This window comes from Polypterus senegalus, chromosome 6 (assembly GCF_016835505.1).
Source record: "Polypterus senegalus isolate Bchr_013 chromosome 6, ASM1683550v1, whole genome shotgun sequence".
In the NCBI taxonomy this organism is placed as follows: Eukaryota; Metazoa; Chordata; class Cladistia; order Polypteriformes; family Polypteridae; genus Polypterus; species Polypterus senegalus.
The window spans coordinates 59,983,275-59,999,182 of record NC_053159.1 but is presented as its reverse complement, the minus strand read 5'-3'; the positions used below and the strand labels follow the sequence as shown (position 1 = coordinate 59,999,182).

Genomic DNA, 15,908 nt, shown 5'->3' with positions numbered 1-15,908 from the left:
CCTGGAACTTCCTATCACAAAGTTAGTTCAGTAACATAGATTTGTAAAGCAACTTACTTCACAGAAGAAAAGCAATAATTTAGTAGGGAATATGATATTCATCACAGATTGTGTATTTAATCATTGACCAATACTGTAGCCATGTTTTTTTCATTGTTAATCCAATGATTCTCTACAGTTGCTCAAAGTTTCAAAAATAATGACTATTTCTCCTCTAGTATGTGTTTGCAGAATTTATATATATTTTTGGTGTACACAATAGGCTTGTCCTATTTCTTTGTCAGCTTTGCTTATTAATCTTATTACTAAGAAATTAGTCCGTTCATTATGTACATATTTTCTAAGTCCATTCTTTCCACTTCAGGGCTATGTATTGCCAAAACATATCCTGTAAAAGCCATACCTAAAAAAGAAAATAACACACCCATATTCACTCACTCATACGAGGCTGATTTAGATTAATTATCTAATAATGCCTTTTAGATTTCAAAAAACCCACAGGAAAAATATATGAATAATGATCAAGTTGGAAACTCAAAATGTAATGGAAATTTAATATTAACCAAAACATTTCACATAGTTGTTCATAATAAAGAAACAGTAAGCTCTGTTTTTATATACATTGCCACCTGACATTAGTGTTGTGCAAAGTGTTTCATACTGCATACCACATGCAAGTAAGAATTTCATTGAACATGAGGCAGTGATTATCCTATAAACCTATGTACCCTGACTGCATCATGCAAATCCATGAGCTAACCATTCCCTAACATGGTGTATTTTACCAAAGGCCTCAGAAATATACTTTTTTTACTAATCTCTGCTCTACTTTTCTCTGATTTATTCTCTGGTTCTTCTGTGGTGATGTTTTGCACTACCACCAACATCAGATCAAGGAACCGTGCAGCCACCTGTGATGCTGGAAGGAAGGCAGGTGCCTCAGCTGTCCATGAAACTGAGTTCATCAAATCCTCTCGTATGAAGCCTGGAAATGGAATGAATTAAGAACATTTATGTTAGGTAGAATGCCCCAAGGGTGCTGGGGAGTCTTTTGGCTTTGGAAACCCTGTGAATGTTGTTTTTTTTTTCTCTAGCTTAACTGGAGCTTTTTTTTTGTTTTTCTGTCCTCCCAGCCATTTGACAGTTTCACCGAACCCCTCTTTAGAGACTTAAATCATTAGATTGCATACAAGAATACTGCTCTTCTACTAATTATATAACTATGTTTTATAAGATTGTATAGATTTATTTGTTTTTTCTTTTTTTCATTCATTCATTAATATTATTGCCTAATCTTGTTTGTTTTTCCTTTTCTTGTAACTTTCTTTCTGTAAAGCACTTTGAGCTACATAGTTTGAAAATGTGCTATATAAATAAATGTTATTGTTATTTTTGAAGAAAATCATTCATGGAACACAATGACTTCTATAGTACAGGATACACTTTACTAAAGTGAAATCAATATGAATCTAAAAATGAAGGTGTATTACAATAGAAGATGGAGACACAGCTTTAAAAACAGGAAATCAATAAGTAAATCAGACTACATATGTGTTCTTAAAACAAGAACCAATACATTGTGGGGATCAGTTGTAGAATTTTCTTTTAAAATGTATACTAAAATGAAATCAGGAGACTTAGTAGCAAAAATGCTTACCAAATAGCTAAGTCAAAGGCTACAAAATAAGTAAATGAAAAAATGTATTTTTACTGTATCAAACACAGAAGTATAAGATCCAATAGAGTGTGGAGCATGCTTTAATGGATGAAATCTGAGACGCATTATAGAAAAACACAACTTTTCACCATACTGACAGCAGGACATTGTCAGAAAGGTTACAGTGTATTTTCTAAAAAGCATAAAGATCACTAACTAAAGTGTATACCAGCTAAATGGTCAGGTTTAATCCAAAATTGCACTTAATCTTCCTGGTGAGCCATTTTTCAGAGTAAAGTGGGAATGATTAGCCCATACTATTAATTTATACCTGTCAATTTGAAATGACTAAACATAGCATCTGAAAATGAACTTCAATGTCCAGGTTTACTAAAACCATTAAAGTTTGCTGGATTCACTTTAATACTGAAATGACAGACTTACTAACAAGCATACCCTTAAATATTAGAAGAACTTTCTAAAGGTGTAAGTAAATTGACAACTTTTACTTGATAAGTAAGTTTAACTAAAAAAAAACATGCAAATATGTAGCCAAGAGTGAATCAATAATTCATATGTCAAGGTGGTTCATAAGACCAATTACTTAATGTACAGATGCTTGCATACATAAGAATAAAAGCACAAGATATGAGTTGCAAAGCATGGAAACATGTTAGACAACAGCTGTTGTTTTCCACTTCACTGCATTAAAGTTAGCAACACAGGAGCTGAAGTCCAACTGTTTAACAGCACATTAGGCATTCAAGTGCGCAAAGAGGTACAACAAACTCAGAGATGCTGATATTTTATTATCAGCTGGAGGTTCATTGTCTAACATGTTGAGATTGATCAAGACTGCTGGGAAGACAAATGGAATCTATCTCCTTGTGAATAAAATTAAATTTGTTTAGTAACTGAATAGCATTCCCTTTGTGAGACCTACAATTGATGGAGAAACAGGAGGAATCTGTATAAATCTGGTAATATAAATGGTACATTTGTTAAAGAAAGTAAATACCTTAAGTGCACAAAAATAGCTGACATTCACTTGTGACAATAACCTGTAAAACATAAAGGTAAAGAAGTTCATTCCACTGACCGAAGACAAGAATGATCATCACAGATTCAACCATGGTCAGTAGCTGTTTCAATGGGCTTCCTTGAATCATTCTTATTTGAGACCCAGTGGCATTTCTATACTAAGGGCCAGTAGGGGATAGTCCCATCAGATATTCTGCAAATCAAGTAATAAGCTTTCCTCATTAGTATTATTTAAATGTTTATAATAACCCCTCAACGTTGTCTTCTTAAGCAATTTTTTTCACTTTTATTAATTTGTTCAATGTAGCATCTTATCTAAGAAAATACTGATTTTTACATTATGTAAAGTTGTTTTCATGTTGAGAGCTGCAAGCTAGTTTCTGGTTAAGGGGCTAGCTCTATTGACATTTCAATGCGGTAGTTTTTTTCTTTGGTATATGCATATAGGCAACCTGAACTTTTCAGTCTACCAATACGGCATGAAGGCTTGGACCCCTTGTTCTTGAAATTAAAATGATGACTGTTTTTCTTGTAATTGTTTTCAGAATATTTGTATCTATAGTAGGTTTTCCCAATCAAGTCAGTCAAGTGGATGCCAAAGAGAAAGTGGGCGGCAAGTTGGCCTTGATCTCTGGGCCTGTAAATCTGTCTTTGTCTTTTATAACTGACCATGGATCCCCCTTGAGGTTTGTTTTCTCCAGGGACACTGCTGAGTTAAATATTTGTTTTGTCTTCTCCGTTATCAACTGGTCATAGTTCAAAAACTTAATTATTGTACAAATATTGTTAATTGTTAATTGATATTTTATGTTAAACAGTTTTGAATCTTTCTTTTCATTTTTCTTGAGCAACAATCCCAAGATATACTGCCAATTAAGACTTTCACAATCAATGCCTTGCATGTCTTATTTGTGCCCCGAGTTAAATGCTCAAAATGTATCACTAAGTCATTGGCCATGCAGGACATTATTTTCCTGGTAAAATATGGATGCAATCACCTATAACTGGATGATTTGTAAGGATTTTTTTTTATGAGGGTCATATATTATTGTTACTACCAATTGCTGCCTTTGTCTGACATGTTTTTGCGGAATATAGAAGGAAGATATGAATGTCAGAAGAAAAACTTTCTGGTGTAATACAGCATCAGCGGTGACATTAGACTGCTCTGGATACCTTGATTTAAATGTAGAATTCACACATTCAGGGAAGTAGAAACAAAAAATGATCCCAATTAAGGCACTTTTTGCACATTATTCTATTCTATCTTGTATTGTTTTGCTATACTATATTGATACTGTTTTATTTTATTTTTATTTATATCTACAGATATTTTCATTTTATTAATTGCTGCAATTTTTTTTATTAATTTATAAAAAGTGTACTTAAAGATGTCACTGCTTTTTTAGTCAGTTAAAACTGAAAATAATTGTGACGCTCCTATATTAAAAAAAGTCACTAAGGCTTGCTGATTCTACCATTTTTCAGTAGCCAGTGTGCACATTTTAATTGCATAGCAAATACAAAATAACATTCATGTTTTAATAAATAATCCTTTTAGAAGCCACTGCTCTTGACTATCAGGCATCAAAACACACCAAAACTCAAGACAGACATTTTATTCAATTTGAGCTGCATTGGTAATCTTTGATCCATAAATCTGTCATTCATGTGAAAATTCTGCTTATTAAGATGGAAACATTTACTACAGCTTAGTTTGTCGTCCAGACAGTCATCTCTGCAGATGTTTTTGTTTTATACCTGCGACTGTTTGGCATGTCTTTTTAACAAAAGAAGTCATTGATATGACTGGTTCGTATCTATCCTTAACATTCATTTTATATTAGATCATTTTAGCTTTGAAGCTACCATTAATAATAAATACAGTTAACCTGAGCACATGGTCTTTAGTTGAAAGTTAGAAAGTATAAATTGACCTTTGCTTACTATACAGAAACTTGACTTCTTCTGTAAGCAGTTAAAATGTGATACAGTAGGTATATACTTATGATTCAAAATAAAAGATTGCTTTGCTAGAAGCTTTAGACAGCATTTTTAGCAAGCTGATATTGGCATTACAGAGGCCAGGTAAGATCATCACTGAAAATCAAGTGACTCAAAGACTAAACAAATTTTCTCCCTTAAACAGAAGTGTCAAATGTCAAACTGCAGAGAATTTTTTTTTATTAAACAAATTTAGAAGCTATTTTATAGTGCAGCCTAATTAGTGAAAATTTACTTTATAATACCTGTCAAGTGTTCCAATCAGATCACATGTGTGGACTATGCAGGTATGATAACACAATACACTTACAAATATTATTATCTTTCATTTAGTACCTACTCACACATCAATTGCAAAACCTTAAACATTAGTTGCAACCTGGACCTTTCAGGAAACTCATCAAACAATTAATGCTAACTTTTATTAGATTTTAATATGGAGCTGAACTAGCACAAAAGACAATGACACAATTAAGGAAGAAGCTGTATTAGGTACAACAGACTAAAAAAGGTGAGATTTTAGTGCTGCTGCCCCAAAGCTCTCCAGACTAATTTTTAAAGTAAGTGAAATATGCAGTAGAATGGAATGACATTAAGGACAGGTGTTGCTTTAAAATAAACAGATATATGGGCTCAAAATTAATTTAAATAAAAGTTTGTTTTTTCTAGTCAACTCTCTAGCACACCATACTAGACTGGACATCTACATTGCATTCACAGCTCATCACTTTTTCCACATTTTGTTATGTTACAGCCTTATTCCAAAATGGATTAAATTCGTTTTTTCCTCAGAATTCTACACACAACATCCCATAATGACAATGTGCAGAAAGTTTACTTGAGGTTTTTTCAAATTTTTTAAAAATAAAAAAACTGAGAAATCACATGTACATAACTATTCACAGCCTTTGCTCAATACTTTATCGATGCACCTTTGGCAGCAATTACAGCCTCAAGTCTTTTTGAATATGATGCCACAAGCTTGGCACACCTATCCTTGGCCAGTTTCGCCCATTCCTCTTTGCAGCACCTCTCAAGCTCCATCAGGTTGGATGGGAAGCGTCGGTGCACAGCCATTTTAAGATCTCTCCAGAGATGTTCAATCGGATTCAAGTCTGGGCACTGGCTGGGCTACTCAAGGACACTCACAGAGTTGTCCTGAAGCCACTCCTTTGATATCTTGGCTGTGTGCTTAGGGTCGTTGTTCTGCTGAAAGATGAACCATTGCCCCAGTCTGAGGTCAAGAGTGCTCTGGAGCAGGTTTTCATCCAGGATGTCTCTGTACATTGCTGCAGTCATCTTTCCCTTTATCCTGACTAGTCTCCCAGTTCCTGTCACTGAAAAACATCCCCACAGCATGATGCTGCTGCCACCATGCTTCAGTGTAGGGATGGTATTGGCCTGGTGATGAGCGGTGCCTGGTTTCCTCCAAACGTGACGCCTGACATTCACACCAAAGAGTTCAATCTTTGTCTCATCAGACCAGAGAATTTTGTTTCTCATGGTCTGAGAGTCCTTCAGGTGCCTTTTGGCAAACTTCAGACGGGTTGTCATGTGCCTTTTACTAAGGATTGGTTTCCGTCTGGCCACTCTACCATACAGGCCTGATTGGTGGATTGCTGCAGAGATGGTTGTCCTTCTGGAAGGTTCTCCTCTCTCCACAGAGGACCTCTGGAGCTCTGACAGAGTGACCATCAGGTTCTTGGTCACCTCCCTGACTAAGGACCTTCTCCCCCGTTCGTTCAGTTTAGATGGCCGGCCAGCTCTAGGAAGAGTCCTGGTGGTTTTGAACTTTTTCCATTTGTGGATGATGGAGGCCACTATGCTCATTGGGACCTTCAAAGCAGGAGAAATTTTTCTGTAACCTTCCCCAGATTTGTGCCTCGAGACAATCCTGTCCCGGAGGTCTACAGACAATTCCTTTGACTTCATGCTTGGTTTGTGGTCTGACATGAACTCTCAACTATGTGGGACTTTATATAGACAGGTGTGGGCCTTTCCAAATCATGTCCAATCAACAGAATTTACCACAGGTGGACTCCTATTAAGCTGCAGAAACATCTCAAGGATAATCGGGGAAACATGATGCACCTGACCTCAATTTTGAGCTTCATGGCAAAGGCTATGAATACTTATGTACATGTGCTTTCTCAATTTTTTTATTTTTAATAAATTTGCAAAAATCTCAAGTAAACTTTTTCATGTTGTCATTATGGGGTGTTGTGTATAGAATTCTGAGGAAAAAAATGAATTTAATCCATGTTGGATTACGGCTGTAACATAACAAAATGTGGAAAAAGTGATGCGCTGTGAATACTTTCCAGATGCACTGTATCTGTTCATTCTGTTGAAACAGTTTAAATAGCTATTGGTAAACATCACAAGTAAATATAAAGATCTTTTTCAACATAATTTTATTAACAGCATAAAGATCAAAGAAGATACTAATAGGTGGTCTACCCTCCATCTCACCTCAGCTGGGAGAATCAATACTGTCAAGGTTAACATCCTTCCTAAGCTTCTATTTCTATTTCACAGCATCCCTATACACGTCAACAAATTATTTTTTTAAGAAACTAAGACTTAATTATAACCTCACTTATTTGGAACTTGAGATGTCCATTCATTCAAAAGGTGAGTCTACAAAGACCTAAAGTAGAAGATGACATGCCATTTTCTAACATTAAAGTTTATTACTTTAATACATCATAAAAACCTTGAAACTGGCACAAATTAATGAATTAACGCCAAGCCTGGTCAGTAATGGAAATAAAATCTTGCTGTAATTATTTATATGCCCTGCTGTGTGCCCAAGTAAATACTAACTTTTGTCAATATAACAATAATCCAGTTGTCTACCAATCACTCAGAATATGGAACCAACGCAGGACACACTTCAAGGCACAGAAGCTTTTATCTGTTTCTCCTCTACACTCTAATCATCTTTTTCAAACCTACAAAGTATTTAATGTTTGGAAAACAGTTTGGGATTAAGGGATTAAGAGAACTGTATATAGATAATGCATTTCATTTTATAAACAATTACGCTTCAGATTTAATTTACCAGCAACACAAATTGTCCACTATATTAAAATTTTAAATTTTGTTAAATCGACCCATTTTTTCAGACCTCCCACCCATTTCTCTTCCAGAGCCAACACTGATCAGAATTGAAGACTCATACAGCATTTCAGCAATATATAAAACATCTCAAAGAATCTTTCTTTCAAAGATCTTATGGTACAGTGTGAAAAGAATCTTTTAATTAACATCTCAGAAAAAGAGTGGAACTCAGCCTTGCATAGAATACGCTCTAGCTCTACAGTATATCTACCAAGCACTCAACACCTCAACTTAAAATCTTTTATCAATCACACTTATCTCATTTAAAATTGTCCAAAATGTACCCAAGCCAAGATCCAATTTGTGAACATTGCAATATAGTTCCAGCATCAGTAGACCACAGGTTTTGGTAGTGCACCAATTTTACATAACTTTGGACAAAAATCTTAGAATTTATCAGACAGCCTTAGTGTGATAATCACTCCTAACTCATTAACAGCTATGTCTGGTGTACTCCCAGCTGGGGTTAAAGTGGAGAAGGGCACATCTCACTCTAGCTGGAAGAATTAACACTGTTAAGATGAATATTCTTCCTAAGCTCCTTTTTTATTTCAAAACATTCCAATATACATCAATAAATCATTTTTATAAGCAATTAGATTCAACAATAACCTCATTTATTTGAAACTCAAAACATTCACATATACAAAGAGTGACCCTACAAAGACAAAAGGCAGAAGGTGGCATGGCTCTGCCTAACTTCCAGTTTTATTACTGGGCAGCAAACATACAAGCTATAAAAACCTGGACACAAATAGATGAACATACACTAGCTTGGTCCGCAATAGAAGTAAAATCCTGCAGTACTTAATATTAATATTCCCTGTTCTGTACCCCAATAAATGCAAGTTATCGGCAATATACTAATAACCCAATTGTGCTTCACTCACTCAGAATATGGAACCAATGTAGAAAGCATTTTTAAGATGGAGAAGCTTTTATCTGTGGCACCTCTGCAAGAGAACCACCTCTTTCAACCTTCGCAAACATATGCAGTTTTTAATATCTGGAAAAAATTTGGGATTAACTTGCTTAGAAATCTTTATATAGACAACGTCTTTGCATCCTATGAACAATTACATTCCAAATTTAACATTCCAGCTACACATTTATTTCACTATCTTCAAATTAGGAACTTTGTAAAACAGAACCTTCCCGATTTTCCTCATCTTGCACCCTCATCCATGCCGGAAAAAATATTGCTCAATTTCAAGGACTCAAACACCATCTCTGCAATATATAAAATTATTTTACAGTCCCTCCCTTTCAAAGATCCAAGAGGACACTGGGAAAAAGATCTCTCAATTAATATATCAGAAGAGGAGTGGAAAATAGCAATGCAGAGAATTCACTCGAGCTCCATATGTGCAAAGCATACAATTATTCAACTCAAAATTATATATCAAGCACATCTGTCTCGCCTAAAACTCTCCAAAATGTTTCCAGGGCAAGATCCAACCTGCGAATGCTGCAGTCAAGTCCCAGCCCTACTGGGTCACATGTTTTGGGCCTGCACCAAATTAACATCATTCTGGACCAACATTTTTAATTACCTTTCAGACAGCCTTGGTCTCACAATCCCTCCTAACCCATTAACATCTGTGTTTGGGGTTCTTCCAGATGGGTTTAAAGTGGAGAAGGACAAACAAACTGGGATTGCATTCACTACACTTTTGGCACACAGACTTATTTTGCTAAACTGGAAGAATCCTAACTCTCCTCTTTTAAGTCAGTGGGAAATTGATGTTTTATACTATTTGAAATTGGAAAAATCAAATACTCAGTTAGAGGATCTGTACAGATATTTTTCAAAAAATGGCAGGATCTTATCAGTAATATTTTAGAATAAGCTCTTAAAGCACAGAGGAAGCAATTATTTATGTATTTCTTTTTCTTCTTCATTCATCTGTATTGGCTTATCAAACAATTTAGGTATGTTTACAAGCCTTAAGTTTTACTCCGTTGGCCTTGCTCTCTCTCTCTCAGGGGTGGGGGTCGACTTGTTCTCAATCCTACGTTTTGTAAACATTTATTGATTTGTATGGAATGATTGCAATAAAATAAATTAAATTAAAAAATAAATAAATAAATAAAGTGGAGAAGGGCAAACTATATTAGCAAATAGACTTTATCCTGCTAAACTGGAAGAATCCCAACACATCTCTTGCAACTCTGCAGGTAACTGTTTAATTGTTTAAATTTGTTTATATTGTTTAAATTTGAAAAACAAAATCAAATTTTCACTTACAGGATCTGTCCAAAACCTTTTCAAAAACATGGCAAGACTTTATTAAAAATAAATTAGGATAAGCATTCATACAGTGGGGGAAATTTTTTTGGTTTTCTTTTAACTCCCTGCTTTTGGCTCTCCTCTCTTTTTCCCTAGTGGGGTTGGGGTTGAATTATTCTTCTGTTAGGCTTTGTTATTTCTATGTTTTTTTTTCCAGTTTTTTTTTAAATGTTCTGGAGTTTTTTTCTTTCATAAGATTGATATTGATGTTATTTGGTGTACAAGTTCTGCCTCTTTTAAAAAAGCCTGTAATATCTACAAACAATTACCAATTTGCAAACACAGCATATCTTGAACGCCTGGGGCCTCATGTATAATGCCTTGTGTAGAATTCACAGTAAAACATGGTATATGTACAAAACTGAAAATATGCATATGCACAAAAAATCCAGATGTATAAAACTGTTTAAGCAAAGTTCCACAAACTTCCCCTTTATAAATGCCAATCAATGTGAATTTTAATGCAGATGCACTGCCTATAGCCCTACCCTGACTCCTCCCTGAATTATGCATATTTGAATATGCAAATCAATATAAATAGCCCCTTTGGTTCAGTATTTTGTTAAAAGGCAATAGAAAAAGCACGTGGGAAAAAATGTCAGGAAATTGATTGGAGTGTTACAGTGTGGCAAAGACACTCAAAAGTGCAAGTTCAAAAAGAACCTGAAATAAAACAGAAGTGATAAGATGTCAATGTCTATGTGAAAAGGTGAGTGTCTGTGTTATATGGAAGCGTATTAGGGCCACAGAGAAAAAAAATTAGGAACACAGTGAAGAAAAAAGGTCTATGTCAAGACTAAAGTCAAAAGGTCCACTTAAATCTCGTACTTTATTTGGTCATTAAAGTAGAACATCATAAACTTCATCATGAAATTGATGTTTAATTTACTAGAGTTTCTCAGATCTCATCGTAACTAAATGTTTCATACTGTAAGTGCTCACTTACCCAGTCATTAATCACTTTGTGCTTCTTAAATGGGCTTTCTCTTATGCCAACAGGAGCGCTCAGGCATGATCGCCATACAGAACACATTACATTCATGCTATAACAGCTCTCTGAACATTTTAGAATTCTAAGATGCATACTTGATTTCATTTTCATGATGAAATGCATTAAAGCATGTATTAAACGTGTGGGGACATGTTGGTGTAGTGGTAGTGATGAGCTGGCTCCCATTCCAATAATTGTTCCTGCCTTCCGCAAGATGTTGCTAGAACGCATGCGACCCTGGGTGGAATAATTTATTGCAACAGTACCGTCTCTGGAAAATATACCAACCCCCCCCAATTAATCTGCGTTATACATGTTAAACTATTCCATCCATCCATCCAAGGTCGTGGGCAGTCCCACCAACCATAGAGAGCAAGGCAGGGACAATCCTTGGACGGGGCACCAGCTCTTTGCTTCCGCTGTGCCATGGTGCCCCCACATGTTTAATTATTAACAGTATACATTATTTAAATTAACAATTTATCTGTAGAATGCAACATATATATTTTAAATGCATTTCATCAAAAAAATATCATCAAGGATAGCTCTTGGAAATCTAAATCAACCTAGAAGCCAGTCATCATCATTTGCAAATATGTTCTCCCTTCAAATTCTTCCATTTGCAATGTCTTCTAACAATGCTACAGCAGTCATGGTAGCTGCAATAGTTTGGCCATTCCTTGCACCATTATATTGTTACAGAATGATTACAATCAAGTGTCTTAAATTGGTAAACGATATGCAATTAATTTTGGTGTATTTGATAAAACCCGTGTCATGGATGCAAATCTAAAAATAGAAAGGAAAACGACACAGAAACAATAGGACAGCATTGACGCTGGGTACTGCCTGTTTGAAAAACGGAGTGGAAACGTGCTTACGCATGGTCTGAGGCTGCTGTGGAAATGTGCATAGCTTTATGGCAAGTTTACTTTTTATTCATCCACAGAGAGTGTGGAAATGGGCATATGCAACATTTTTGCGCATATACAGTATGTCTATACATAAGGCCCCTGATCTCTGGTTTTATCTTATTGGGCTAGATTGTGACGATGTGGATTCTACTCCATGCTCCCATCCGCTGTTCGGGAGCCCTTGAACCCAACACTGTCGATAATGCTACCGATGAGCTAGACAGTGAGGCAATAACAATAGAGCAAGGGAATGATGTAAAAAGTGCAAAGTGCTTTTATTACAAAACAAATCAACACAGTGTTCAAAGTAAAGAGCTGTGCAGTTCATTCAACAGTTCAATAAATAATCCATAAAAGAAAATGTGGATTGTGGAAGTTAAAATCAATAGATAGAAAGGTCTTCTTCTTAAAACAACGAGGTTAAAACGTTCATCAGGAAGCAGTCTTTTAAAAACCAATGTCAAGCCCGGTGCTTCTTCTAAACTAATGTCTCTCCCGCATCACACGTCTGGGCCCCGCAACAGGTGAGATGCTCTCTCTGCAGCTGACCTTCACAGTTCCTGCTTCTAGTACTACTACTACTACTGTCAGTCACCTTACTGATCCTTGGCTCCAGTCGGCTCCCCCTGACAGTGACATGGGAATTCCCCCGTGACCAAGGCTCTCACGTAGGGGACACCACGTCCCAATTTCCCAACTCCCACTACCTTCTGCGGCTAGTACTGCATCTTCCGGTCACTCCCACCCTGCAAAACAAACTCTGCGGGAGCAACCACAACCACTATTTCTCCCAGGTGTTGGCCACACACCCAGGCTGCCTACTCAGCTGCCGCAAGCCTAACTCTCGCTCGCTCGCTGTCCTGCACCGACTTGCTCGCTTCCTGCTGCAACCTCTGTCCGTCCTTCTTTCCTTTTTCTCATTTTTTTTTTCCCTAACCAACTCGCGCTTCTTTATATTGAGAGGGGCCATAGCAGCTGCAGCACCTTAGCAGCCTCAGGAACAATCATGGATGTGGGCAGTCCCTCACCTGTGTACTAGGTGAGAAACGCCCACACAGCAGATCGCCCCGAGATCTGCTACAGCCACCACGCCCCCTCACTAAGCCACGAGCACGGTGATTATTTATTTCAAACAACTGGCCCTTGCTGACAGGGCTGTGGACCCGCTATACCACATAGATACAAATAAAAAGCTACCAATTACTAATTTGGAAGAAACTCTACACTGACTAGACAGCATTAACAAAATGCTTACAGTCATTATATTTTTCTTCTGTACTCTGATTTTTAAATGTCTAACTCTGTTGAAAAGAGCAAAGCTAAAAGCAACATTAAACAAACTAGAATCCTCAATTAATGGAATTGAATGCCTTTTCTTTGTATATTTCATTTAAACAATGCCATACTTTAAGCCTAGTGATATAAAGGATAAGGTGATGTCGTATGACTGCATAGGACTATTTTCTTTTTTTTATTTTCATAAATGAAATGCAAAATAAAAATGAACCGGGTTTGTACAGAAGGGCTCTGAAATGAGTAACTTTATGTGGCTGTCGCAGCTGTAATCCGGGACAAAATTAGATAATTAAACCTGTCACACCTATTAGCGTTAATAAATATCTCACTTTACATTTTAAGACAAACCTTAATAAAATAAGTTACAAACCTCTAGAGCAGTTGGTGGTTTGCTGCTCTCTTCTTCCTGCTGTTCTCAAGATGAAAACTTTTTGTAAATACTGAAGCTTCAGGAGCCATCTCCAATGGATAAAACATGTCTTTACTGTTAATCTTTGAAGCTGAATGCAATGACGAAAGGCGATATATTTTTGAAGCACAACTTCTCTCCAGCTCTGGAAACAACTGAAGATGCAAAGATACATATACATTTACATTCACATTACATAAAATTTCATGTGATATCTTGGGATTACCTTAATGATTTAAAATGCTTAAGTACCAGGATTGGCTCTGCTATTACAAGATATTGACCAACAACACACTTAGTTATATCATAACAGGTTTGATTTTTTTTTTTCAGTGTAGCCATTACTCCCACACTGAAAAAAATCAAACATTTTCAATTATGTGTTGCTAAGAGAACTGACAGATAGTAAAGAGCATACTTTTTCTTTCAATGCTATCTTTAAACTTTTCATCTGTTGGAAAAAAATAACTTAAGGTTTGTGAAGAGAGGTTCTTCATAGGCTGAAATTTCACATCATTTGTATAGCATATCAAGGTATTGTGTTTGTTGAGAGGGCTATTTGTGAATGGTCATTAAATTAATTCTAAGATGTGGGACTGTGTCATGTCCAGGATGAGATTGGTTACAAAGATACAGAAAGAGGATTATCTCTGTATGTGCTAGGAGGGACCACATTATAGCCATTACATTATGGGAGAGTGTTCTTGCTGTTTCTTAGTTTCTGCCGGTTATTCTGCCAGAATAACATGCGCGATCGGAATATGTAATATTTGATAATTTTCCTCAATAAATATAATGACCAAGTATAATATTTTTGTCTCATTTGTTTAACTGGTTTTTCTTTATCTACTTTTAGGACTTGAGTGGAAATCTGATGATGTTTAAGGTCATATTTATGCAGAAATATAGAAAATTCTAAAGGGTTCACAAACTTTCAAGAACGACTTTATACAACACATTAGTCAGCTGGTTTATTTAAGCCATATAAGGCTAAGGGCCTATTTTAGCCAAAATTATTTTTGATGTTCAATCAAAAATAAATGTCACTAGCAAACTCCTTCAACCTGGATGTTGCTGTAGATCACATCCACAAAACCAAGACTTCTACAGTTGCAGTGCCACTGGTTTCAAAGATGCAATAGTCTCAGCAAGTGAGACGTTAGAAAACAGAACAACACAGGGACGCTTTCCCTATGAATCAGCTGATGATCCAGAGATGGCTGTCATTAGTCACTGTTTTATTATTAGTGGCTTTTGTTTTATGTATGAATATTAATAAAATGCTACTGTTGTAAGTGAATACTAATTGTCCTATTGTTTTTATTTCTGTTGTTCAGTTTATCTCTGCAGTTTGTCAGAATCCAGTTCATAAGTCACTATGCATTATTAAAACAGTTATTTAATTGGAAAACATTTTTTTATTTTATTTAGAAAATAATGCTATTGATAAAACTCCCTTTTTCCTTAATGATTCTATTGGTTATTATTTGAATTATGTTACTTATTTGTAGTTAATAGAAAGGAGTCTCAAACAGAAACAATGATAGTGAGATTGTATAAAGCAACACTGAATAAAAATTGCTTTTACCAAGGTTTGAAAGGCAATTTCAAAACCATTGCAAGAAGGAATCCATAAAAGGAAAGTGAACTTAAATAAGCAAGATACCCAGATAAAAAGGCCAATGAAAACAGAACAAACAAAAGGGGAATATAGCTTTTTTAGTTATTATACAAATGCAGTAAAATATGACTCAAGAAAATGGATGAGAAAGTAATGGAAAAGACAATTACTTTTGATTTAAAGAAGATCATGCTGCTAATCAACTTTTAAAAAATTATCTTTCTACAAAGATGAGACAGACCAAAAAAACAAGGGAAATTATTTTAAAAGGAAAGCGGCATCTTACCTTGACAGTCGTCTTTTTCGAATAATTGAGATCAGTGGCTGCAACCTCTGTCTTTCACAATAACATTCCCTCCAGACTCTGAAAGCTACCTTCATTTTGTTTCTTTCCAGAAGTCTCCAGCACTCTTTCATTTGAGCTTTTTCAGCTCCTTTCTTTTCCTTTACCAACTGCCATATTCTTAATGCATCTGAACAGGTAGGTCAATAAGATAATTACATACATTATTCCTAGAAAGTTAAGTGTATAAGCAGCAAATGTTTGAATATATAATTTGAT

General features: G+C 35.7%; 1 protein-coding gene across 3 annotated transcripts in view; it reads right to left on the bottom strand.

Annotated features, from left to right (window-relative positions):
• The window catches only part of LOC120531060, a 76,689-nt gene that overhangs the window by 30,406 nt on the left and 30,375 nt on the right, over positions 1-15,908 (bottom strand). For all 3 annotated transcript variants that reach the window (XM_039756063.1, XM_039756064.1, XM_039756065.1), the window contains exons 9-10: positions 15,633-15,819; positions 13,687-13,880 (exon numbers count right to left, since the gene is read on the bottom strand). In XM_039756063.1, coding sequence (XP_039611997.1) covers positions 13,687-13,880; positions 15,633-15,819 — 381 coding nt within the window. The remainder of the gene's footprint in view (positions 1-13,686; positions 13,881-15,632; positions 15,820-15,908) is intronic.